The sequence below is a fragment of the Lissotriton vulgaris genome, chromosome 12, assembly GCF_964263255.1.
Source record: "Lissotriton vulgaris chromosome 12, aLisVul1.2, whole genome shotgun sequence".
Classification (NCBI taxonomy): Eukaryota; Metazoa; Chordata; class Amphibia; order Caudata; family Salamandridae; genus Lissotriton; species Lissotriton vulgaris.
In genome coordinates this window covers 64,202,223-64,228,783 of record NC_141700.1, presented here as the reverse complement: position 1 = coordinate 64,228,783, position 26,561 = coordinate 64,202,223, and the positions used below count along the sequence as shown (strand labels likewise).

Here is a 26,561-nt window from a genome sequence, read left to right as displayed (position 1 = left end):
AGTTCCCAGCTAGTCCAAGCAGTACATTCTGAAGCCCCCCACCTTAGTCAAATCTGCTTAAATGTTCTTGGAATGGAATGGAAAGAGAATGTATATAGCGCGATGGCTACCCAAGGGCGTCTCTGACCAATATCTGCTCTTCTTGCTGTTTTAATCAAAATTGTTCCACATGCTTCCTTTTCACATAAATGGGAAAAACGCCCTGTTACACAATAACTTGTTGACTTAGGTCCTTGATAGCGAACCATTAACTACCAAATCCCTGATGAATAGATGTCCTTGCTTCCTGGACCAGTAACTCTTCAACTCTTGCTTGACCAATGACTAACCAAATCTTGTCCTTCCTCAATATCTTCTAGCTTTTTAAATAATTGTTTGCCTTTCCACCATGGCAAATGACTAGCCAAATTACTCATTTTATCAATAACGTTTCATCTCATCCTTCCACTGCCTCCCTTGCTAGAAAACATACTTTCCTGGCCAGCTTGAGGCTATGAGTCTCCCACCGTGAGCAACTTGGACATTTGGCTGCTGGCGACAATGTTATTCACGTTGTGATAAACTCAGTGTCTTTTACATATTCTGAAATCTTTGAAATGTAATGTGTTATTAGTAATATATTTCTAAAACTGTCCTTCTTCAGGACACGTTAACCTATTGCTTTGGTGTTTATGCTTATTTGGGACTTTGGATGTATGAGGATGGTAAGCATCGGTCTCTGATCGAAAACAACGCAACAGGGCAGTGTTTTCTCTTCACCTTGAATCCCTGCTTTCTTCTGGCTCCTGCTTTGCCCACAATCCTGGGTCAATCGGGTTGAATTGTACTACCCTCCCTTAGTTGCCAAATCCATGAGCACGTACAAAAGTTTTCGCTAGTATTAGGTGCTAAGTAGAAATATGAAGATACATTTGTTAAATACAGCACTTGCATCCCCATTCTAGCATTGTTGGCCAGTAATATAGACAGCACAAGCAATGAATGCATAAATTGACCGGAGGAGAGGCTTGTTGAACGGCGCTAGCCTTAGTGATCGATTTGGGATGAATGGCGGTCAGGGTGGTAATGGAAGAGTGAATGTCGCCAGCCCCACTCCCAAGATTACCAATGACGAGATCCCAATCTGTGGTGTACACCCTGATCAGGCAAGTGTGGTTAGTGATCCATGTAGCGGTTAGGCTAGGGTGCCATGGCCTGGTAAATATGGTTGACCGATCTATACAGAATTGTTCACAAGTGCCCAATTCTTTGGAAATAAATGGGGGCAGGATGGGATTGGGGTGGTTTGTCACTGTTCCAATAATATATAAGTGAAGGTTCACATTGTAACTTGGCAAGAATTTTCCTGGCCCGGGATTTCTGGGTGGTGGCCCATACGTAGCTTCAGCCAGATGGCCAATGTGTCGGAAAAATAAGTGGTGTACTGATTTAGAGATGTCGTTGGACAGAGGCTGGGGGTTCGCTACATTACTAAATATTAATGACCTCCATGTAGGCAACAGGGCATGTGTGGCGGTCCATGTTATCCTTGATAGTGTGAGTTGCAACCCTGCCTTAGGCTCTAGCAGGAGCTAAACACCCAACAGTTGTCAAAAATATTTCTCCCAGGGATCTGAGGAAGTGTCATTGTGTTGATTTGAATTGTTTGTTCGACTATTGCTTCATGGTTAAGAAAAGGCATCTGTAAATTATGTTGTACCACATTATCACAGTTTAAAACCTTCACACATAAGATGATCTCAATATGAACTCTGAAGTACATGGAAGTCTTAGCCATAGTCAGTCCTCACCATTTCGGGAGTCGATGTCATGGTATTTCGGGAGTCAATATCACGGTTAGGATATATGCGTAAGTAGATATTTCTGGGGCCAATAATTTTAAAATAGTCCTGGAAGTTCTGACATTGGTGTAGGACTTGTACAACTTCCAGTTCTTCTAGGACTAAACCTTGTTCTTTTGATGATGGTCCACACGTCACTGATGGCCAACTCTTTCTTTCTCTCTCTTGTTTAGGACGAGTTTCATCCTTTCATTGAAGCTCTGCTCCCGCACGTGCGCGCCTTCGCCTACACATGGTTCAACCTCCAAGCCCGGAAGCGCAAGTACTTCAAGAAGCATGAGAAGAGGATGACGAAGGACGAGGAGAGGGCGGTCAAGGATGAACTTCTCAACGAAAAGCCAGAGGTCAAGCAGAAATGGGCCTCGCGCCTGCTGGCCAAACTCCGCAAGGACATCAGGCCCGAGTACCGGGAGGACTTTGTGTTGTCCATCACGGGGAAGAAGGTCTCGTGTTGTGTCCTCTCCAACCCTGACCAGAAGGGTAAGATGCGGCGCATTGACTGCCTGCGGCAAGCGGACAAGGTGTGGCGGTTAGACCTGGTGATGGTCATACTCTTCAAAGGTATCCCCCTGGAGAGCACGGACGGGGAGCGGCTGGTGAAGTCCCAGCAGTGCACTAACCCCATCCTCTGTGTACAACCGCATCACATAAGCGTGTCGGTGAAGGAGCTCGACCTTTACTTGGCCTACTTCGTTCGTGAGAGAGGTAAGTGGTGTCTCGATTTTTCTTGCATTGCTTTGTATCACCAGTTATCGATTGTGACATTGAATTACAAGTTATGGTTTGTCTGTCGTACTCGCCTAACCAAAAATATTCAACGCTGGACAATTCTTCCACAAATTCACCATAGACCTAAAGACACTGGTGACTCAAGAGTCTATCCCTTTATGTTAGGCGTGTGCGAAATTGGTGTAATTTGCTTTTGCATAATTACGTGAAATTTTAACACAATTACATGAGCTACACATACTTACCTACCAGTCATTTTGTGCTATATTTTAGTGCATTCTCACATCAATTTTGGATGTAAAACACATTTAAACAAAAGAATCGCGAACAACAGCCACTAACGTACTGTTGTTTACATGCGTTCTTGGTGAACCTTTTACTGGAAATGGCGTGTAATTATGCGAAGTGGCATAAGGGAATAATCTCAGGAAATTTGTGTGACAAGTGTAACGCAAAATTACTGAAATTACTGAAATTACACTGACATAATGTAAATGTCACCCAGTCCTACTTGGCACACGACCCTGGCCTTACCACTTAGTCAATGGTGTCAGGTTCCAAACGCTCATTATGCGGTCCACAGCCCTGAGTTTTGGCATATGATTCCTGATTCACTATACGAACACCAGTTCCACTTTTCGCCTATGTGACTTCACTTGAACGTCTTCACCCATTTCTTTAGGTGACCCTAATCTTTACCCTTGGACAATTTTACCCCTGCTTAATGACTAGTAGTTGAAATTAATTCAGTCCTTCACTCGTTTGCTATGACTCAGTCATCAACATCCTATGAACCCCTTGTAATGGGACCTCTGTTTCTTCCACTACCTGATATTTGACCCTTGATAACATCTTTGTACCTTTGACCCGAGTCAAGCTTTATATATTTAACCCATAATTCCACGCTTTGACCTTCTGACACCATACTGTAAGCTTGGAGCATCTGACTTTAGACACCACCAGTAAATAATAAATATAGAATAAATTCCCAATTGTAAAGCGCAAACATATCACTTTTACGGGTTTCAAGGCGCTGGGGGCCCTTGGGGAGATTAAGTGAGCTATTGCCCAGAGTAGTTCTGGAGAGAGTCTTGCCCTGATGACCTTGAATAATTCTTAAACAGATTTTTGTAAATAGTGTTTTCCTTTCATTTATTTTTAATGTGGGTGATGTGTGAGAGTCTATCACAGACATTTTGCAGACACGTGTCTTGTTTATGTTTCATGCAACATCCATTAAAAAAGTTTTTTAGATCAATACAGGACCTCGCATATTAGAAGTGGGAGGGTGTCACAGAGATTATTTGCAGTAATATTAGTGAGCTGCTGCTGTGTTATAATATTGAAAACAGGTCACTATATTGAATATTAGATGTAAACACATGTAGAATTTGGATCAATGTGCCTGTGCACCGTCACTGACCTGGTCAAAGAGGGCATGGAAGGGCTGAAACTGGATCATAAAATCAAAGCTATTCCGAACTGGGGGCCACAAAATACGTTTGGCCCAGGGCCCCCAAAATCTTTAAATCGTCCCTGTTTGCAACTGTCCAATGTGTTCCACCATTGGTGAAAGGTGGTTACTACCACCATTTTTATTGCTAGTGAAGCATGATAGGGGGTGGGACCAGAGGAAAGAATGTGCCCAACGATTGGGTGATTTTAGCGTTACCGGGCAGATCGAAAGGACCCTTCCCGGTGTTCTGTATGGGATTTTGATCTCCAAGAGGACTCCTGTGACTGATCTGAAGCTTGGAAAACCGGTTCTTCCAGAGACTTGGAAAAAGGGAACATGTTGCGCAGCTGCCGGATGAGAACGTTCCGTACAGCGACTGCACCTGTGTTGTTCCAGCGCGGGCGACCTGCGTCCTGCGATCAAACAATACAAGATTCCATTGTTCTGCGTAAGAACCTGGGGCGAAACCACAGGCATTCGTTTCCGAGGAGCCCACTCTGAGGAACCTCTACGAGCTAGCTTGCGTAGTTTACTGTGGAAAATCTTGAAATAAGGGCTGTTTTGTGCCTCCACATATCCAAAGAGACCCTTTTACGAAGTGAAAACAGTTGGATTTAGCCTACTACGGCTAGAGGTGAATACCTTTAGGCGCAGTCAGTCCAAGCAGATTGATTCTGAAGAAATCTGAACTTTAGACATCGGGCTGTTACCGATGAAATGGGGTGTAGAGTTGGTCAATGGCAAGTAGGACATTGCTTTATACGCTATGGACTCTTCTCCAGACCCACTGCCCATTCAGAAGAGACATCCGCCTTCAAAAATGTACCTTTTTCCCTATTGGCCCATCTGCATTTTGCCCTTAGCTGGTAAGCAGGTGCTGGGTTGTATGTAAGATCAGGGCCTTAATGATCAGTACATTGCCAATGATTGGCCTTATTTGCATAAATCTTTTCTCCCAGAATGCACATCTTTAGTAGGTGTGTTCATTACATAATTTTACAAGGTGGGATCTGCTGTACATTTTAAAATACACAGTTACTTAAGATGACAGCAAGCAGCGTTAAGAGTGAGACAAGCCGAATCTTACTTTAGACCTACGATAAACCAGTGCAGAGTTATTTAGGAGATGGCCAATTTTCTTTAGAAGTCAGAATTTGGAAGAGTTAGAATTTCCACCTTCGGGGTCTACTTTCGCCAAGTTCTCTCCCTTTTTAAACGTCAGCAGGATTCCAGAGGCAGGTAGCGGCATCCCGATTGAATGCCAGATTGAAGACTTGTTAAACAAATTTAAAACATGGAGGTTCAGCAAAGGTTGCTGGGATAAGTGATAAATCGATATTAGCCCAGGAATTGAAAACTGGTAAATTCTCTGCTTCAGACTAATGACGGGTACAAACCAAAGCAGGACCTGGATTATATTTTTTTTATGAACCAAATGCAGGTAGAGATTAGCCTAAATTGTATAATAAGTCTGCTACATGTTAAAGGCCGGCGGGGATTAGCAGAGGGCGTGGAATGCTCTTCTGTAGCTCCAAACCAGGTAGAGATTAACAAGGTCTTGGAATGCAGTCTGACATCAATGGAAGGTAATTTGAGAGTAGCCCAGGGCTGCTCTCATATGTTCACACATGGTGTATGGTGTGTCTCCCGGGTTGATGTGTGTTGTACGGCTGGCCTCCGGTTTTGTGATGTAAGGCTAATCTCTTCAGCTGATGTGTTGTATGGCTGTTCTCTTGGGTGTATATGTGTTGTTTGACCGATTTCTTGAGTTGACGTGTTTTGTGGCGGGTTTCCTGGGTTGACGCGTTGTATGGCAGGTCTCTTGGGTTGACATGTGTTGTACAGCTGGTCTCTTAGGTTGACAAGTGTTGCTCTGCTGTTTCTTAGGTTAATATGTGTTGGACCGCTGACCTCGGGTTATGTGTCGTCCGGTTGAACTCTTCAGTTGATGTGTTGTACGGCTGTTCTCTTGGGTTGATGTGTTATGTGGCTGATCTTTTAAGCTGACGTGTTGTGTGGTGAGTTTCTTAGGTTGGGATGTGTGGTCTGGCTGGTCTCTTGAGTTGACGTGTTGTGTGGTGAGTTTCTCAGGTTGTTAAGTGTGGTCTGACTGGTCTCTTGAGTTGACGTGTTGTGTGGTGAGTTTCTCAGGTTGTTAAGTGTGGTCTGACTGGTCTCTTGAGTTGACGTGTTGTGTGGTGAGTTTCTTAGGTTGGGATGCGTTTTACAGCTGGTCTCTTGAGTGGACGTGTTGTGTGGTGAGTTTCTTAGATTGGGATCGGTTGTACAGCTGGTCTCTTGAGTGGACGTGTTGTGTGGTGAGTTTCTTAGATTGGGATCGGTTGTACAGCTGGTCTCTTGAGTGGACGTGTTGTGTGGTGAGTTTCTTAGATTGGGATCGGTTGTACAGCTGGTCTCTTGAGTGGACGTGTTGTGTGGTGACTGTGAGTTTCTTAGGTTGAGATGTGTTGTACAGCTGGTCTCTTGAGTTGACGTGTTGTGTGGTTTGCAAGGCTGGTCCCTTAGATTAATATGTCCTGTAGGGCTGGTCTCCGAGTGTGATATGTGTCTTACATCTGGTCTCCTAGGTTGACATGTATGTAAGGACCTGGTCACGGGATCCCACTGCGTAGCGTGTTAACGCTTTTCGTCATAAGACCCTCTCTGTGCCCCCCGTTGATTGGTGGGTCCCCTGGTCTGGCTCTGCCCCTCTTTGGTCATCGGTGGTCTGCCCCTGGTTTTTTTTAGCTGGGTCTTTCCCATGGAAAAGAACGATATAAGGTGTGTAGTGGCGGTAAAGGGGGGGGGGGTAACAGAAGACAGCGGCCTCGGGTAGCCTCAGAGGGGGGTAGTAAAGGGATGTAGAAGGGTGGGAGTAAATAGAGGGCTGGTCAGAGGTAGAACTAGAGACAGTGGCACTTGAGGGGCGGGGGGTTAAGTTAAAATCGCCAAGATTCACCCCAGAACTAGTGCACTGAAGAGTTGAGGAATAAGGGGTGGGTGCGTTGCGGTTGAGGGCCGGGTTTGGAGATAAGGGGTCCCAAAAATGGCAAAACCCCGCCCATTCTCACTGCCAGACTCTTGAACCCACCCCCCTCCCTCAGCCCGGTCAAGTCCAGGGGCTGTGAGAGTAAAGACCCCACCAGCCCCACCTCAAATCCCGGCCCGCCTGACCTTGAGCCATGTGACCTCGGGTCTGTTGACCGTGACCGAGTCTGGGTCACGGGCGTCTCCCGGCATCAACAGCGCCTGGAAACACTCGGCTGATAAGAAGCGCCGGCCTGTCACTGGAGAAGAACAGAGCGGCGGCTGGAGGGAGGGGGCGCGGGGAGGGCTGCCTGTGCTCGAGGGACAGTCACACAGAAGAGAGAGAACAGACCGGCTGATAGCAGAGAGCAGTGGGGGTGGGCGAACTGTTTTGAAGAGCCAGCTAGCCATGGCTGTCTCTCTGAGAGAGAGAAAGAAAGAAAGAAAGAGAGAGAGAGAGAGAGAGAGAGAGAGAGAGAGAGAGAGAGAGAGAGAGAGAGAGAGAGAGAGAGAGAGAGAGAGAAAGAGAAAGAGAGAGAGAGAGCACTTATTCGGGTGGTTTAAGGGGTCAAAAGACAGTCACTCTACTCTCACTGCAGACAGCAGGCGAGCTGATGAGGAGGTGAGAAGGTGGTTGTCCAAGAGTCGAGCCCCTCTCTTCAGAGAGGTGGCAGTTGTGTCCAAGAGACAGTCACTTGCACTATAGAGACTGCAGGCCTGCTGTTGGTGGGGGTCTGCTCTATACAACAAACAGTCACTCTCTGAAGAGAGAGAGCAGCTCAGCCAATGGCAGGGGTCTACATCTTTTCAATAGAACGCCAATTTCATCACTAACATGGAATTGTCTCTTAGAGACAGATATATCTCTGTGTCTCTCAAATAGACAGCTGATCTGACTATAACTGGTAAGAGCTCAACAATGCCTAAAAAAGGTGTGGCTTCGGAATGTTTAGAACGGACAGACACTCGTACACACAGCAACGACGATTGGAGAATGAACTCAAATGAAGATTGAAGTAAATGAAGGGATTTTAGTAGCAGGAAGTTTAGAGGATATGATTGGGGACTGTTACAGGATGTACTCAAGAATTAATATACAACTACAAAATTGTTTCTGTTTATTGAAGGTCTAATCTGTTAACATAAATCATCTCCTGATGAAGGCATCACGCAGAATGCCGAAACACATACACCATTCATTGAATATGTATTAAACAACATAAGGATTTGGAAAACATTATGGAGTGTATTGCCGAGATTGAATTAATCACAAATAGACAATTGTGATTAAAGTTAATGAAAATGTGATAGAATTATTTTTTTTAAACGAATAGTGTGCACCATAGGAGCGGGGAAGTATTGTCAACAATTGAAGGTTTTCTGGATAGCTCTGGGCTGTGTAAATTAGACCCATTTAGATTAATTGTATATAAATATATCTTGAGTGGATATCCTTGAATAATGGCCTGGATCCGACCCTTCTGAATCTGTTTTGAACATCTGCTGAGAAGAACGCTGTGATTCGTGGCATAAATGTTCGAGGCAGGCTACGATCACAATGGGGTCACGCACTTTCAGTGATGGACGGTGGTAGCGCATTTTGCTCTTACAGAATCCCACCATCACCGGGTAGATGCCATGGGGGCAAAGTGACCATTCCAGCCCTGCTCGGAGGTGTGTAGATGGTGAGAAAAGAGGCCCTTGTAACCTGGAAAAGCTTGTTATCATTAAAGAAGTTTTAAGTGATATTGTGCATGCATGTAGAACACCGGTCATTTGGGTAAGTGCGTCTAAGATAACTCGGTGAGTGTATTTGCCTTCATGAAAAACCCAGAAGCCACAGGAGGTGATCTCCCTGGCAAAAGTTGAATTCTGCTGAGTTTGGCAATAGTATCAAAGACCGCAAACAGTAGATGTCTGGCAAATTTGAAAATTTTGCATAAAGCACAATTTAGTGTCTTGGTGTGCTCCATGTAAAAGGAGGTTTCTCATTAGGCGATGTATCTTAATTGCATTTATTCAGACCTGCCTGATCAACATGACTTCAATTTATTAGAATTCTGGAGTGCCGGGTATTCCCCGATAGACGTTGGGCCCACCCGCACAGGACAACTAAAGTCCAGAACCATTGGCCTCAGACCACCGACTTCAGTATCGCAAAGCTCCTGCATGGGCCAAATGAACATTCAGAAACTTCAGAGTCGGAAATTAGTACAATTGGAGAAATATGTTGTCTCTGTGTGCTCTCTTCTTCCTCTTCCTGTTTGGCCTCTTTATTGTGCAAGTAGCGGTCTACGGCCAACCGTTGTCATAGTGTCATCTTTACTATGTGCAGAAAGCTTAGCCAATTTGAAATGTACCCTTTCGGTGTGACGTTTTGCAGCTTCTGCTTGCTTATTGAGAATCATAGGCTTTGATGAGTCTCCAATCCAATCTCATTGGCCACTGGTACAGAAAACATCAGATTTTTGCTGTTGCTTGGTAAAAGGAAAACCCACAACACCTTCAGAATGGTGCCATGCTCATCAATTTCATACTGGTTAGTGCTACAAATGATCGATCAAGTAGGTTGAGCCGACCAATCCCCTCTGTACGAACACAGTCACAATCGACCATCATCAGTCCCGTCAATGAATCCGTTTGAAAGCCCACCCATACCTCCAATGCCAGAAGCGTGCGTGCTAAAGATGATAACATTATGTTTGCCATGATAAATGGCTATGTTGCAATAGAAAGAGAAGCCAGACTCAAATAGTGGTGCTTTTGAGGTAGATATCCACATTCAAGTTCTATTTATTGTAGAATGCCTTCTCCAATTGGAGCTCGGCCTCTTCGTTAGGTCTGTGCCAGGTCGCTGACGCGGATAGGTTTGTTGGGCCTGGGGAGCGAGGTGGGATAGTTTGTTTGAGGGCTACAGTTTGAGGTAGAGCAGTGTGTTGGAGAGACAGCCTCTTGGAGGTTTAAAGTTTGTGTTTGGAAATAAGATATTTGATAGGGTTGGGTCTGGGCTGAGGCAGGTCGGTTTTGTATGGACTGTAGTTTGATGCAGCCTGGTTTGTGGGACGCCTACGCCTGGTATGTGAGGCAGTCGGATGTTTGGAGGGATGCAGTTGCAGCCAGGAGCAGGCTGGTAGATGGCAGGCAGTAGATTTAGACAGATGTGGCTTGTTGGAGGGCTGTCATTTGAGGGAGCCGCATTTAGTTGCAGGGCTGAAGTCTGAGTTAAGCCCAGTTGTTTGGAAGGCGGTGGGTGGTTTGATTCATTTGTTGCAGCTGTGGTTTGAGGCAGGACGAGTTTGTTGAGGGCTGTGCCTTCTGGACTTTGTTGCAGGACAATGTGCTGTGGATGTAGTTTGAGTGCTCTACATGTTTTAGAGGGTTGTCTGCAATCTGAGGCAGGCCCAGTTTGTTGCAGTGCTGCAGTTTGAGGTAGGTACAATGTGCTCAAGGGCTGTAATTTGTAGTAGGTAGCAGGTGTGCAACGCCCATTGGGCTCAAAAGGCTTCAGCCCCTCCCGTCGTGTGTCAGCCTGGCTGAGACAGCTTCCTGGGCGCACACACTCACACACACAGCTGCACTCGAGTACTTCACAGGTCTTTAAAAGACCATTTACTTTCTAACGAGGCTTTATTGTGTTTTCACCCCTTCTTAGAGCTCCTGCAACTCCTCTCTGCATATTGCTGGAATGATCAGCCCCCCCCCTGAAACTTTTAGTAGCCCCCCCCGAAATTTGGCTCTAGTTGCGGCTCTGGAAGGTAGGGGGATGTGTGTGGCTGACTCAGAGGCAGGCCTCTTTGTTGAAGGGCCATAGTATGAGGTAGGCACAGTTAGCTTGTGGGCTGCGGTTGGAGGTAGGTACCTTTTGCTCGAGGGCTGTGGTTTGAGGTAGGTACCTTTTGCAAGTGGGTTGTGGTTTGAGGCAGGTACCATGATTTGGTAGGCAGATGGCCGTGTGTGGCTGGCAGTATGAGGTAGGCCCGTTTGCTTGATGGCTGCAGTTTGAGGTAGGCACAGGGACGTGTGTGGCTGGCAGGATGAGGTAGGCCCGTTTGCTTGAGGGCTGCATTTTGAGGTAGGCACAGGAACGCGTGTGGCTGGCAGTATGAGGTAGGCCCGTTTGCTCGAGGGCTGCAGTTTGAGGTAGGCACAGGGACGCGTGTAGCTGGAAGTATGTGGTAGGCCCGTTTGCTCACAAGCTGTGGTTTGAGGTAGGCCGTTTGCTCGAGGGCTGCAGTTTGAGGTAGGCACAGTGTATGCAGAAAGCCGTGTGTGGCTGGCAGTATTTGGTAGGCCCGTTTGCTCGAGGGCTGCAGTTTGAGATAGGCTCAGGGCTGTGTGTGGCTGGCAGTATGTGGTAGGCCCGTTTGCTCGAGGGCTGCAGTTTGAGGTAGGCACAGGGACGCGTGTGGTTGGCAGTATGAGGTAGACCCGTTTGCTCAGGGGCTGCAGTTTGAGGTAGGCACAGGAACGAGTGTGGCTGGCAGTATGTGGTAGGCCCGTTTGCTCGAGGCGAGGGCTGCAGTTTGAGGTAGGTACAGTGTAGGCAGAGGGCCGTGTGTGGCTGCAAGTATGAGGTAGGCCCGTTTGCTCGAGGCGAGGGCTGCTTTTTGAGGTAGGCACAGCAAGGGCTTTGTGTGGCTGGCAGTATGAGGTAGGCCTGTTTGCTCGAGGCGATGGCTGCAGTTTGAGGTAGGTACAGTGTAGGCAGAGGGCCGTGTGTGGCTGCAAGTATGAGGTAGGCCCGTTTGCTCAAGGGCTGCAGTTTGAGGTAGACACATTGTAGGCAGAGGGCCACGTGTGGCTGGCAGTATGAGGTAGGCCCGTTTGCTTGAGGGCTGCAGTTTGAGGTAGGCACAGCAAGGGCCGCGTGTGCATGGCAGTATGAGGTAGGCCGTTTGCCCGAGGGCTGCAGTTTGAGGTAGGCAGAGGGACGCGTGTGGCTGGCAGTATGAGGTAGGCCCGTTTGCTCAAGGGCTGCAGTTTGAGGTAGGCAGAGGGACGCATGTGGCTGGCAGTATGAGGGTAGGCCCGTTTGCTCGAGGGCTGCAGTTTGAGGTATGCACAGGGCCGAGTGTGGCTGGCAGTATGAAGTAGGCCCGTTTGCTCGAGGGCTGCAGTTTGAGGTTGGCACAGGGCCGCGTGTGGCTGGCAGTATGAGGTAGGCCCGTTTGCTCGAGGGCTGCAGTTTGAGGTTGGCACAGGGCCGCGTGTGGCTGGCAGTATGAGGTAGGCCCGTTTGCCCGAGGGCTGCAGTTTGAGGTAGGCAGAGGGACGCGTGTGGCTGGCAGTATGAGGTAGGCCCGTTTGCTCGAGGGCTGCAGTTTGAGGTAGGCAGAGGGACGCATGTGGCTGGCAGTATGAGGGTAGGCCCGTTTGCTCGAGGGCTGCAGTTTGAGGTATGCACAGGGCCGCGTGGGGCTGGCAGTATGAAGTAGGCCCGTTTGCTCGAGGGCTGCAGTTTGAGGTATGCACAGGGCCACGTGTGGCTGGCAGTATGAAGTAGGCCCGTTTGCTCGAGGGCTGCAGTTTGAGGTTGGCACAGGGCCGCGTGTGGCTGGCAGTATCAGGTAGGCCCGTTTGCTCGAGGGCTGCAGTTTGAGGTTGGCACAGGGCCGCGTGTGGCTGGGAGTATGAGGTAGGCCCGTTTGCTCGAGGGCTGCAGTTTGTGGCTGGCAGTATGAGGCAGGCCCGTTTTCTCGAGGGCTTCAGTTTGAGGTAGGCACAGCAAGGGCCGTGTTTATCTCTGGCAGTATGAGGTAGGCCCGTTTCCTCGAGGCGAGGGCTGCGGTTTGAGGTAGGCACAGTGTAGGCAGAGGGCCGTGTGTGGCTGGCAGTATGAGGTAGGCCCGTTTGCTCGAGGACTGCAGTTTGAGGTAGGCACAGCAAGGGACGTGTTTATCTCTGGCAGTATGAGGTAGGCCCGTTTCCTCGAGGCGAGGGCTGCGGTTTGAGGTAGGCACAGTGTAGGCAGAGGGCCGTGTGTGGCTGGCAGTATGAGGTAGGCCCGTTTGCTCGAGGACTGCAGTTTGAGGTAGGCACAGCAAGGGCCGTGTTTATCTCTGGCAGTATGAGGTAGGCCCGTTTCCTCGAGGCGAGGGCTGCTGTTTGAGGTAGGTACAGTGTGGGCAGAGGGCCGCGTGTGGCTGGCAGTATGAGGTAGGCCCGTTGCAGCCGGCTGCGCCTGAACCCCGAGGCGGGCCCGTTTGCTGAGGCGTCGGGCCTGCGCTCAGTGCCCGGGACAGGCCTCGTTAACATTCAGCGTCCGTTTTCTCCCCTCTCTCCCCGTCTGGCGCATGTCTGCAGAGCCGCCCCCTTCCCGCTGAGCTCAGAGCATTTCGAAGACTGTTTTTTTTCCCTCGTCTTTTTTCCGGTGTCAGCACAAATTTCCCAGCAGCCGCCGGAGCAGCCTCTCTTTAAGGTCTGGACTCTGGGGGATTTTGCTAGTACAGTGTGTCCTGTGGAAGTGTGAGGGGGAGGAGAGGCGGGAGAGCGGGGAGAGCGCGAGAGAGACGGGGTGGGGGCGGGAGGGAGCCGGGATACCTGGTGGGAGGCTGTGCCAGGGTTCACTCACTCCCCTCCATCCCCGGGTGGTATGGACGATGCTGTGATCTGTTTTAACTCTGCATCGGGGAGTTTTAGGGGTGGGGTGAGGAAGTGCCCGGATGCTGCAATTTGCAGGGAAAGCCCGCCAGTCCGGCAAGGGGGAGGGGATCCCTCGGGGGCCTTGTCTGCCATGGGCAACGGGTAGTCTGCCTCTCGGAGTTTTGGGCCTTGGACACACTAAGAATTCCACTGACACTTCTCTTGACATCACGTGTGATCTTGGGCAAGTACTTGGTCGGATTGAGTCAAGTGCGCGTGGTGTAGAGACCATCAGAACAGCCAGTGCATACTAGCCAGGTAGGCCTCCTCCAGGTGCTTTGGGCATTGGCCACAGTAAGAATCCCGCTGACACTTCTGTAGGCAACATGTGCGCCCCTAGGCAGCACTTAATTTGTAAAAAAGGTATGTGCCAGGGCCAATCTCACGAGGCCCCTGCTACTTTCCCCACCCATTGCCCCTGCCAACGCTGCCAATGACAACCAAAACAACTACTAACCACCACACTCCTGCAAGGGTGGCAATTCAGACCATTCCAGGCCCCCAAAGTTATAAGAACGGTGTAGGTGGCAGTTATTCATTTTTAAAGTACATTGAAAGATTAAACAACTGTGGTTGTGCTCAACTCAAAATAAGACAGCACCACCATGCCGCAGACTGCCATAAGAGCCGGTGCTGAGAATTAAGTGCTGGTGGTGAGCACCGGATACCACCTGCTCAAATTAAGCACTTCCTTTATGGAGGTGCCTGGCCAGAATAAGCTGTAGGCACGTGATGTTGACATCATCGGAACAGCCAGTGCATACTGGCTACGTAGTCTGCTTATAGGTACTTTGGGCCTTGAACACACTACAAATCTCGCTGACACGTCTCTTGACATCATGTGTGCTCTTGAGCAGGTGCATGGCCAGATTAAGGTATAGTGCTGCAGCAACAAATTATGGATGGAATGCTGAATGAATCGAACATTCACCCCCAGCCAAGAGATCTGGGTTAAATCCATCGTTCTTTTACGCACTACACCTCCCCAGCTTGGACCCAGCCATATGCAAATCAGTCTTAACCATGCGCCCAATGGAAACCATCCAGTCTGAACTGCCAAGCGGGGTCATCTTTGAACTAGAAACAAGCATCCTGGGATAGGTTTCGGGGTAACACCCAGATTAGCCAGCCTAGCTTGAATCCAGTGGCACAGCGAGTAAGGGACCCACATCTGGGCATACCCTTCCTACTTAGGGCAAAAAGTGCTGAGGCAGCAAATGATGGACGAAATGCCGAATGAGAGATCTCGCTTGACTGGGGTGGTGTAGTGAGTGGGTTTAACCCAGATCTCTTGACTGGGGGTGAAAGTTTGATTCATTCTGCATTCCGTCCATCATTTGCTGCTTCCGAAAAGTACCGCTCCTGCTTAGTGTACCGCACCTTAAAGTATTGTAGCCTTTCATTGGTTTCTGCTCAGAAAACTGCCATTAAAACCAAAGCTTTTAATCAAACAGATATTTGGAGAACTGCACTGTAAAATGCATCATTTGGCTCCGCTTCGAATCATAAATATTAGGCCTGGCCATGAAATTCCGCTCCGTTTGCTGAGTTTTTGCCACGCTTGGCAGCATTCCAAAAAACTCTGCTCTGCGGAGTGGAGTTTTTTCCTCGCTCACGCATGTTAAGTTCGCGATCGAGGCAAATCTTACTCCAGACCACCTCCCAGCGAGATTCCTCAATGTGGGTGGTCCCAGTTAGCACTACAGCTCTCATTGAGTAACCTTCAGTTCGCACTGAGAAATCTGTCGCTCGAGCAGAATTTCTACTCGAGCCGCAGAAATTCTACTCAAGCCGCAGAAAGAAGCAGCGCCCTCTTGAGCTGCGCATGGTGCCGTTTGCATTGATTTTCCAGCGTGGGACAAACACCTGGCGCAAAATAATCAGCACAAACAGAGCGACCCAATGCACTCTATTGCAAGCGGACTTCAACAAAGCACAGCAGAGTTTTTGGGTCACTTTGCGGAGGTCCATGTTGTGGAACTCTGTCCAAGCCTAATAAAAACGTATTTACATTGAGAACCTCCCAAACCCGGAGGGGGGCTTGCTACGATATGGGGCTGAAATTAACGAAGCAGTGAGTGCAACCATGGCATCCTGATTTCCAATCAGAGAAACAGAAGGACTTAGGCAGGGGCAATGGATTTATGCGGCAGGGGAGGACCAAATTGTGTTGCAGGGTGAACTAAATTATGCGACAAGAAAAGGCAAATTATGATGCATAATGTAGCACATTTTGTGATAGTATTACGTCTTCATTTTTTTTTACTTTTTTACACATGAACACTGTCTACACCAACGTTTTACCCCATTAGAATCAATTTAACACCTAAATACTACAATAAGCAACAAAGAGATGGCCAGCCAGTCTTTGCAAAGGACCGTCCACTGCGCAGCAACACATTTCAATGTGTTTTAGTAACTTTTAATCTGTTTGCGTTAGAACAATTTTTGTGCTAAAATCTTCAGATTATGCAGCAGATGATGGATTATGTGGCAAATGTGGAAAATCCGCCATTTTGCAGAAAACACTGCAGCCTAAAAAAAAAATGGCATAATTCCAGTTGCCCTCGACATAGGCCCATATTTACATTAAATCGAGAGGAGGGTTGCATCGTGTTAACGGCCTTATTTACTATGTGTTGAGCGCCGATGATATCATTGTCTACAATTGCACGTAAAATATGTAGTGTGCAAGCCACTGGAGCAATATGACGTTGCTCTCTAGTGCAAAGCCGGCTGAGTGGCTCGTGCTTGAGTTTTGCACATCTTCCAATAGAAATCTCCAGATGCGAACAATCGGCCACGTGTAAATCACATATGTGTGTAATTTTGTGAAGATTACATCACATGAGGAAATATTAAGCATGTTTTTCTTCGCTCATTGTTTGCTCCTATGTTCATATGCTGCTGTGATTCCAGGTAAAGCAAGGTCACGCCGCTTTCCCTGACTTTAATGGAAATGGCTTTTTGTGGACTCCTAAGGCTGTTTGCGCTGTTCCTGCCCAGTTACACTCACTTTGCGTAGATCATCGGGGTTTCACACTATGTGGCGCAATGCTGCTCAGTACTGTACTTATGTACACCTGAGCACAAAAATCTGTTTGCATGCAAAAGTTGATCTACGCCATCATTTGTAATACTTTGTGTTGGCGTAGAACACGCCTGCGTGAAGCAAGCCCCTGTGGTAAGCCTTGGTAAGTATGGGTCTTTGTGCTTCTGACCTCCGCGAACCTTGGGCACGTGGCCACACTGAGGAACCTCTGTTTCGCAAGAAAGACTGTGAAAACTGGCAGTACGGCAGCCTAGCTCCACCTTGATTTCTTAAAAGGACAAGGAAGACACAGGCTTTATATCACACAATGCTCACTATTCAGTCAAAATAGATGAGCAATGCAATCGAAAACTAACAAAAACAAAATGATCACTCTGGAAATAGGTAACTGCAAGCTCTCAAGTCCTTTCGGCCAATAGGACAAGCCGGCCTCCTTGACCCCTCTCCGGTTGTCCAGCCTTTTCTTTTTTTTTATTTCAAAGAGTTTTATTGAAGATATATTCGTAATACAGTACAGTGGTAATGCGGGGGCACATACAGATGAGATACGGGTACATTCGGCATTTAGGCATGGCGGCTGATATTGGTAGACGGCGTATCTGTAAGCCCCAAGAGACTGGAAAGAAAGTGAGAAGGGAGGATGGGGGGGGAAACAGACCATTAGCTAGGTGGTTCATCTATAGCCTGTGGCGGGTTACCACCAACGGAGCTGGGCGGTTATCTGTCTACGGGGTTTGTGTGACCCTACGTGTGCGTCTAGGGCGGCCCACATCTCGCTTGTTCCTGTGTGACTGGTTGAGTAACTTGCTGTGATGTTGTCCGCCCCCCTGAGGAAGGTTACCCAGTTGACCCATCTCTTAAATGTCGCCTTGCCGGTGTTCTTCCAGTTCGCTAAAATTGTTTTAGCTGCCGCTGTGAGCAGGTCCCTGTCCTCTCTAACAAACATTTCAAATCATAGAGAAAGGGGGCTTTTTGCTCTGCATGAGGTGGCTCCCCATACGACTCTAAAGAAAGGGAGCAAGTAAGCTCCAACACCTGCTTAGGTGGAAGATGGAAGACCTGAGACACTTCTTGTTGAGCTGGTCCTTCTAAACTAGGCTGAGAAGGTGCACCTTTAAAAGCTTGCTTGAGAGGGAAAAACTTGGCAGTGACTAGGACCACATTTTATTCTGTTCAACAATATCTCTGAAGAAACAACCAAGCGTATCGAAAGATTTCTCGTTAAAAGCTGGAAACTCAGATTAGAACTCCTGGAAAATAATGTCCAGGACAAAAATAACTAGGTGACATCTGCATAAATATCTATATGCACAGGGATGGAAGAAGAACCCAGGAAGGACTATACGTGCAATTTATGTTTAGAAATATTTGTAATCTATTAATTTTCTTTGATGTAATATTGTATAAATATATTATTTTTTATCATCTTTGTGCGAAAGGCAACTTTCAATGCTGAAAGCACATATATGGCGACCAAGACTGTGGGTTGCGAGGAAACCACGGAACCACGCGGAAACAACGGAGGGGTCAAGTTCCATCTCCCCTCTAATATTTATTACTCTCTATGAAAAGATTTGCAGGTTCCTGAACTTTGCAAAGTGTTTTGGTTTGCCACATATGCAAGAAAGTCCTAACTTTTGCAAACATTTGTGTCATGGGTCCTTACTTATTACTAACAAAATGGTTCTATATAGGGTTTAGTTTGCAGAAAACTGGACTACAGCAGATTCAGAAACGACATTGGTCTTAATACAGGATTGGGGGGTTGTTCTTTTTTGAACAGAACCTAGGCAGTAGATGTTGTGAGGCTTACTGGCATTGTGCATTGCCGTGGGAACCTCCCTTCTTCAACCTCACTATACATATAAATCATGTCTATAATCTTTTTGGTATCCTCAGAAGAGGGGGGGGGGCTCGGCTTTACTTTAAGGCAGTGGCCTTCAAACTTTTTTCATGCTGCGCCCCCAAAGTAGAAAGAAAAGTCATTGGGGACAACTGCAGAAGTTTGCACAAATATTCTATTAAACTGTCAATCTTTAAATATGTCTAGACTTATTTAAACATTGCAGTTAAGTTATGTTGCCTTTTAAAAATGCAATCAAATACATGATTGCCCAGCATACTTTTCTGGTCACGCAGGCCTTACTAGCGTGTAAAAGTATCCACGGTGTGATTATAAGAAATGAAAGTGGGTGTTTTCTAGAAAATATGGAGTCCCCTCTCTGTTGACACAAACTCCCAGCTAGGATATAAATGACAAAAGATGTTAGTGATGGCCCATAGCAGAGTGTCTTACTGCCGCACTTTTCTTTCCTTTTAAAACAAAGCACTGTTATCCGCATAATGATTCTATTGGCCTGAGTCTGGAACCCCCCTGGGATCACTTGAGGCTCCCCCAGGGGGGCCCGTCCCCAGTTTGAAGACCCCTGCTTTTAGGTCACCAGAGATCCTTCGGCTAACTGGGTAGATTACACTCCTTCTACACCAAAACAGGGATGCGCCTGAGCTCTGAGGGCACCCAAGGTGGATACGCCTTTCTGCTGAAAGGCAGATAGAGCTGGGACGGAGTCAGTTACTCAAGATAATGCTAGTTACATGGGCCATTTTGTGCATGATTACACAATAAATCTCAAAATCCGAGCTGACGTCATCAAACTAGCGAACATTCTAGAAAGCCTGTTGTTGGTGATTGTTAGAGATGCCGGACTGTTTTTTTTTTCTCTCTACACTGGATGGCCACTTTCAAATAAGGGATTGGCGAAACTAAAATGGATGCCTCTCCCTTAATAAGACTGATCAAGAAGCTTCACTGCGGCAAAGCTGGTCAGTTTTATATCTTCGCCGTTGCACAGCTTTCCTGTCTGCACAAACACACTGCCGGACATCAATTCAGTGGGTTTGACTTATGGCCACTTGCTGACGTCGTACTAGTGGAAACGTCTCCCCGCTATGACAAGTGGCTACTAAAGCTTTCCCTCTTTTTTTAAAATAACAAAAAAATACAAAAACAAAAAACGGTTTGCCACCTTCGCACTATTCAGAGCTCGCAAAGTTTTATAAATAATTTGCAAACTTGACAATCATTAGATTTAGCTATTTCTGGTAGATCGCCGTTCAAATATATGGATTGTAAATTTTCTTCAATATTAACCTCTTGCGTGCGGCCGTCGGCCAACGGCCGTCGCGAGCACTACCTCGAAAGTGCTGTGCGCGTCCGTTGGCCGACGCGGCCTCGCCCGCGCAATGCAATGCCCGCACCTCGGCGGAATTGCTGCCGCGGTAAAAGGGTTAAAATCAAAATCCTCTTGGATGTTTGCCAACTAATTAAGTTATGTGATGTGGTGTTATATTGTTGTGTTATGATATGGTGTGGTGTGTTACATGTTTTTATTGAGTGCGAGCCTGATCACTTGGGCCCTTGGTGCTTTTCGTATTCTTTATTTTTAAAGTACATTGAATTATTAAACAACTTTTATTGTACTGAACTCAAAATTAGCCAACAGCACCACCATGCGGCAGACTGTCATAAGAGCTGGTGTTGAGAATTAAGTGGCGGTGGCGAACGCTGGATACCACTGGCTCAAATTAAGCACCTCCCTTAGGCATGTGACTGACCAGTTTAAGCTATAGGCAGGTGGTGTTGACATCATTGGAACAGCCAGTGCGTACTGGCTACGTAGTCTGCTTCTAGGGCCAAATAAGAAACCCTGGGGACCCCTGCAGGAGCCTCCGTTACGCCCCTGTGTGTTCCTAAAACAAAAGAAGTCATTGGTACCATTGGTACCCGCCAGCCAACCCTAGTGAGAGTGATGTATATTTGAGTTCTTTCTGTGGGGTGGATTGCGGTGGGCTGCAGAACACTTGCATATCTTCTGCCAGCCCCCCCTCGGCTGCCTAGAGTCGTGGTAGACCCTATGCTATCTGGAGTACACTCTACTTTGCTGGGTGCAGTTGTAATGTTTGTCTAAGTGGGATTTGGGGATGACTGCTCTGTTAGAGGAAGCTTGCTGAGACCAAGGAAGACCTGATGGGGTCACAGGGGAGGGTGGGAGGGGTGCCACCTCAACGCTGGGGGTCAGAGGAGGAGGGCGGAAGGGTAGCACCCATGTGGAGATTACCTGCATGGCAAAACAGGGCCATGGCAGCCATCATACCTTCTATAACAATCAGGAGGTGCAGATGCACAAACCTGCGGCCTACGCCACAGAAGAAAACTGCACACAATGTATGCATGGGCAGGGATAGATATTTAATACATATGTCCAAGCATGTGATGCAAATGCATACTAGCATGCATTTCTGCAACGCGCCTTCAAAATTTGCACACCTCATCAATTAACTTCTTCTCAAAGATGTTTTGTTGGTGGCAGCCTTCTGCGGGAGAAACTCCCGAAATAAACGCAATTTAAAATACAGCCTAGAAAAGGTGTAAACTTCAAAACTTCATGATACAGCTCATAAGATCATGACGTATCAAATGTTTAACAACAGCTAGAGCTGTCTGACTTTATAACCAGTGGACTCATGCACGTCTCGTCTGTGCATCTCGGAATCATGGCGGTGCTTTTGAAAATCATGATAAAAAAAAGAACTTGTTTTGAGTGGGCATCTGACTTTAAATTCAGGACAGACGCTGAGCAAGGGGTTCTGGGTAACACTGGGCGTAGTTCGCGTAGTAGCGCTACGCATAGCTACACAAAGTGCACTTCACACTACGCGAGCTATGTGAACTGCGTAGTGTGCTGTGCAAAATGGGGTTCGCTCTGATTGCACAGTGCCGGATGCTTGTCCGCACTGTGCAATCAGTGGAAACCGCATCTTGCACAGTGCAAGCGGTCATTTTCTGCCGCTTGAGTAGATTTTTACTCGAGCTGCAGCTTTCTCAACGCAGACTGGTAGTTTCTCATCCTGAGCGGTCGTGAAATACGCGACCACTCGCAATTAGAAACCTGACCTCCCCTTATTTAGACTCTAGCTGGGAGGTTTATTTTTCACGCTTGCGATCGGCACCTTGATGTTGCTGATCGCGAACGAGGAAAGAGTCTCGCCGGTATGTCATTTTGCTCGCTCGCGGTCTCCGACTTGACGTTGAGGACCACGAGCAAGCAAAAAATGACCGCTATGCGTGTTTGCACTGTGCTCGTGCAATTTGCGTAGTGCGAAGTATCGCAAACTACGCAAGCATAGCGTAGTACTTCGCCTAGGGTTAGTTCTGGGTAGGTGTCCATTTGGCTTAAAAAACAGTGCAGTGCTAATAAACAATGCAATTTTGAGTTCCCTCCTGTTTGCGGGGTAGCAGCTGCTCCTTTTGATTAACTGAACAGCGCCTAGTTACCGCAAAATTAGCTATCTGCGCTATATACATTTTTCAAATAAAGTAAATATAAATTAAATTGACACGCCTGGAAAATCACAGAAGGCTGCGCCTCATCATGTCAGTTTCTTCTCCTAGGACCAAGGAGTGGTACTACTGTGCCACCTGCCTAACCCCCATCCCAAGATCACCCACCGGCCTCCAGGGACGAGGAGCGCCGCCAGGCCCGGGTGCAGAGCACCGATGCTGGGCCCAGTGGGAGCCGCCGAGAGAGCCAATGAAGGGCAGGACACGGGTGTATCTGTGGGCACGGGGGGGGGGGCATATCAAGCTGAGCCAGAGGTGGTAAGGAGGGAAATGAGAGGTGTGGGGGAGCGCACAGAAGAGGAGGCCGGGGCAGGAGGGAGCGACAGGTCTCGAGCTGTCCCAAGCTGAGGCATTCTGGGTATTCATAATCTGGAAGTCATTATCGAAAAGACTTCGCCAACTACCAAAGGGGAGGGGAAAAAACACCGGAAATGGGTTAAGTGTGGACACCTGGCCATGCTCTGTCAAGAGGAGTGCCTGGGTGGGTCTGGTCTCAGTGCCTGCTGAGGGTCACTCGTTGCACAGGCACTTCACCCCCGTGTCTGCTCAGGGACGGGAAACGGCCTCTACAACGAAGCCGTTTCCACGAAATCCTTTACCACGCATGCTTTACAACGCATGCGTGTTTACAACGAGAGGCTTTACCACGCATACCTTTACTACAAAATACGTAGTAAAGGCATGTGTGGTAAATGAAAAAAAAAAGGGGGGGTTTGGGGGGTCTCCCCCATAAAAAAAAGAAAGCGTTGGGATAAAAAGGGGGGGCTGGGGGGGTCTCCCCCCCCCAAAAAAAAACTTACCTGAAAAGCCGAAGTGAAGACGAAGCTGAAGCAAACGATGTCGTTAGAGAGGAAACGGAAAGTAACTTCCGCTTCCTCTCAACGACGTACGACCGACGTAACCAAAGAAAAAGGAGAGAAGGCGAATTAAAAGGTAAGGGGCATTTTAGTAAAATAAATATATATGTATTAAGGGTTAAGGGCAGGGGTAAATATAAGGAGTGGAGGCAGGGGGCATTTAAGGGGAGAGTTATAACCTTTATCAAGAGTATGCCCTCACCATGCATACATTTACAACGAAAAACGTTGTAAATGTATGCGTGGTAAAGGTATATTCGAGGTAAAGGTTAAGCGTGGAAAACGAATTCCGTTGTAACGCATGCGTGGTAAAGGCATGCGTTGCAACGGAATTCGTTGTAACGTCATACATTCCAGTGCATGCTGAGGGACACTCTTTCTGATGACGTATTCAGCCTAGTGCTGCTGAGGGACACTCTCTGGTGACGTATTCATCTCAGTGTCTGCTAAGGGACACTCTGACGGATTCAGCGCAGTGCCTGCCGTGGGCCACTCTCTGATGACTTATTCAGCCCAGTGCCCGCCAGGGGTCAGTCTCTACGATGACTTATTCAGCCTAGTGCCTGCTGAGGGACACTGTCTTTGATGACGTATCAGCCTGCGTCGTCAGTGTGCCCATGGACTCACATTGAATTCAGGCATCGGTGTGTAGTGGGCGCGCAATGGAGTTTTTGGGGGACAGGCCGGTCTGTTATTGTACCGTATCTCTACGAGACCTTCAGTGATTCTGGCCTGGCTGGACTCTGAACCGGCCCCACTTCCACATGGAGGCCCCGCCTCTATGGTGTCACTGCATCTACTCTGTTCACCAGCCCTTGCCGGTATTTAAGTGCCACTGGATTGCCGCGTCCCTTCTGCCCAAGATCAACCAGTCTTGAAGAGGCGCTGGGCTTTCTGGAACCTGCCCCAGCTCTCCGAAGTTTACTAAGGCGCTGGATTGTGCAGACTTTTCTCCGGCCCTACAGGCATTTCATTGCCCCTGACAGGTCCGCACGTGGCCCCAGTCCTGGGAAGCCTTTCTAGGCTCCGGGTTGGCTGCACCCTCCTTTCCGGACCCCGCTCAGCCATGTAGAGACATGGATTGACCTGGCAGTGACCCAGGGGCTGCAGGCTTAGGGAAGGCCAAGGGCTGGCTGGACTGTGTCCTTCCAAGGCTGTCCCCTGTCCGGGGTGTGGCAGCCCTACTGCCTTTACACCCGCCGCGTGATGCCCTCTGACCCAGTTCTTCTGCCTTTAGAGGCTGTGCCCTGTCTGGACTCGGCCCCAGCCCACCCGGCCATACTGCGATGCCCGCTAGCTGCCCTTCTATCCCTTCCTAGCCCATGGGATGTATGCTACCTCCCCAGCACTACTCCCAGGGCAAAGGCTTTGCCCAACCGTGCCTGAGATACCAGTCTGTCCAGACGGCAGCCCCAGCCCGACCGGCCTTACAGCGGTGCCGGTCCCAGCGTCTCGCCCAGGCCTGTCTGGGGTCTCAGGGCAGCGCCATGGCGCGCCGGAGCCGCCGGCCGCAGCACAGCGCTAGCTGGCAGCCTCCGGTCGATGGGGAGGTGGCGTCCCCTCGGCTCAGACTGGCTCGGTGCCAGGGCATCGGACGCCAGGGCTGTCCTCGCCCAGCACTGCGGAGACGCGGGGCCGCAGGACGCGCCACTGCGCACCGGTGCCCCGGAACGGGGTGGCACGCGCTGGGACTTTGACTCAAGGCGCTATACATTCCTCATACTTACCTGCTGTCGCAATGGCTGTATTGCCAGCGCGGGCTCTGTGTGTAGTCGCGGGTTGATGGCAAGTTTTGGTACTTGCATAGCGCTTTCATGCGCTGACGTGGCCTCTCTGCGCTTTGGGTGATTGGTGGTATGTTCTTTATTAGGCGACTTTGGGAAGGAACCGGATCTCACGAAGCGTGAAAGTCGCCGGCTCCAACCGAGCCCCCCTCCCCGCAGAGGATGATAAAAGGAGTACCGAGAATCTGATGGGAATCTGTACTCTTGTTACGCACAACACATTGTAAAGCCAGAGGTGCCGCGTGGACCACGGGCCCTGATAGATGTGCAGAGTGAATGCACCTGTCTCCTCGGCTCCTTCGCTTGGGCTGAAGTCTCCGGCACGTGCTTGGTTCGGGTCTGAGCCGCGCGGACGTGAAAGATGAAAAGCGTGAGCATCGGTGGATGAGGCAGTATTTCATCTCAAGGTGGTCTGGGGACTCCTCCGTGCACATGACGTCAGCTGCACTGCAGCTCAGTTACTGAATACACGATGACTGTGCAGGAGGGGGAGGGGAGCCCCTCAAGAATGAGGCATCACGGGAGGAGAGAACACGAAGGCCCCTCCTCTCCCACAGACCGATGCCTCTGAAGAGTTGGTAGGGCTGGGGCAGAGACACCCTGGGGGATGCCCTCCAACCGTCCCACCCAGGGCACGAGTCGGGGTACCACGCGGGTGGACGGCATCCCCCCACTTATTTTCGAGGGTTTTTCAGGGTGGACGCCGTCCACCCTGCTAAATCAAAACCGCGTCCACCATTAAAAGTAAATAAAGTATTTCCGGTTGGGCGAGTGGCTGGCTGAATCCTGAAGTTACCAAGCACGCCGGTGGTCACCACGCCCCTGCCATTTGTCCGTAATTTTAACCGGGCACAGCTTGCCCCCACCTCCCTACTTGACTCCGATGCTGTACGAAAGCTGACCCCCAGCAGCACTGTAGAGGCACAGCGGGATGGCAACCCTCACACCTCCAGCCCTTGATGAGCTGTTAAGAGGTGCTTGAAGGTGACAGAGGGGGGGGGGGGGGGGGGCGGCAGCTTCGGAGCAGGAGGCATCCATTCACACGCAAACAACCCTGAATGCGTCTTGTATCTGCTATTTAGAGGGGGGCTCACACATTCCATTTCTACCCAGGGCCCCAAACATCCTAGACTCGGCCAGATTACACCGAGGCAGCACCTGCTTCTCTTCACCGAGCTTAATTACTGTCACTAATTTGTAAGCAAACCTCGGTTCTTCCAACATGCATAATGTAATACAATAAAGAAATGGCACAATCGCACCCACACTGATTAACAAAGTATGGAGGACAATCAGTTCCATCAGTTCTCTCGGAGTATCTCCTGTAAGTACTGTACATCACAATGGGGGATGGCATTTTGGACAGAGAGCCTGTCTTCTCGTTCTCTTTTGCAGGAGGGGGCGAGAAGCCCAAGATGATACTAGAATACTGCATGCCCACCCCTGTGCCCACCCTGGTGGATCACGTTCCCTCTCCTGTGATGACTCCTGCTCCTGTCCCCCCATGTTGTGGCTCCAGTCCACCCCCCACAGTGATGGCTCCTGTCCCCCCATGTTGTGGCTCCAGTCCACCCCCGCCTGTGATGGCTCTTGTCCCCCCCTGCGGTGGATCCTGTCTCCGCTTTGGGTGGCTTCTGTTCCATTCCTGGAACGGCCCCTGCAGCGAGGGTGAAGTTCTTGATGGGCCTCTTCTCAAAAGGGCTCAGCTCAAAATGAATATGGAAAGGTGGGCGTGTAAGTAAGTGAAGGGATGTGTGAATGGCTGGATGAAT

The 26,561-nt window shown here is 48.9% G+C and overlaps 1 protein-coding gene across 6 annotated transcripts in view; it reads left to right on the top strand.

Moving 5' to 3' along the window:
• Positions 1 to 26,561, top strand: part of NFIC (nuclear factor I C) — a 407,618-nt gene that overhangs the window by 161,427 nt on the left and 219,630 nt on the right. For all 6 annotated transcript variants that reach the window (XM_086947141.1, XM_086947137.1, XM_086947138.1 and 3 more), the window contains exon 2: positions 2,015 to 2,546. In XM_086947141.1, coding sequence (XP_086803267.1) covers positions 2,015 to 2,546 — 532 coding nt within the window. The remainder of the gene's footprint in view (positions 1 to 2,014; positions 2,547 to 26,561) is intronic.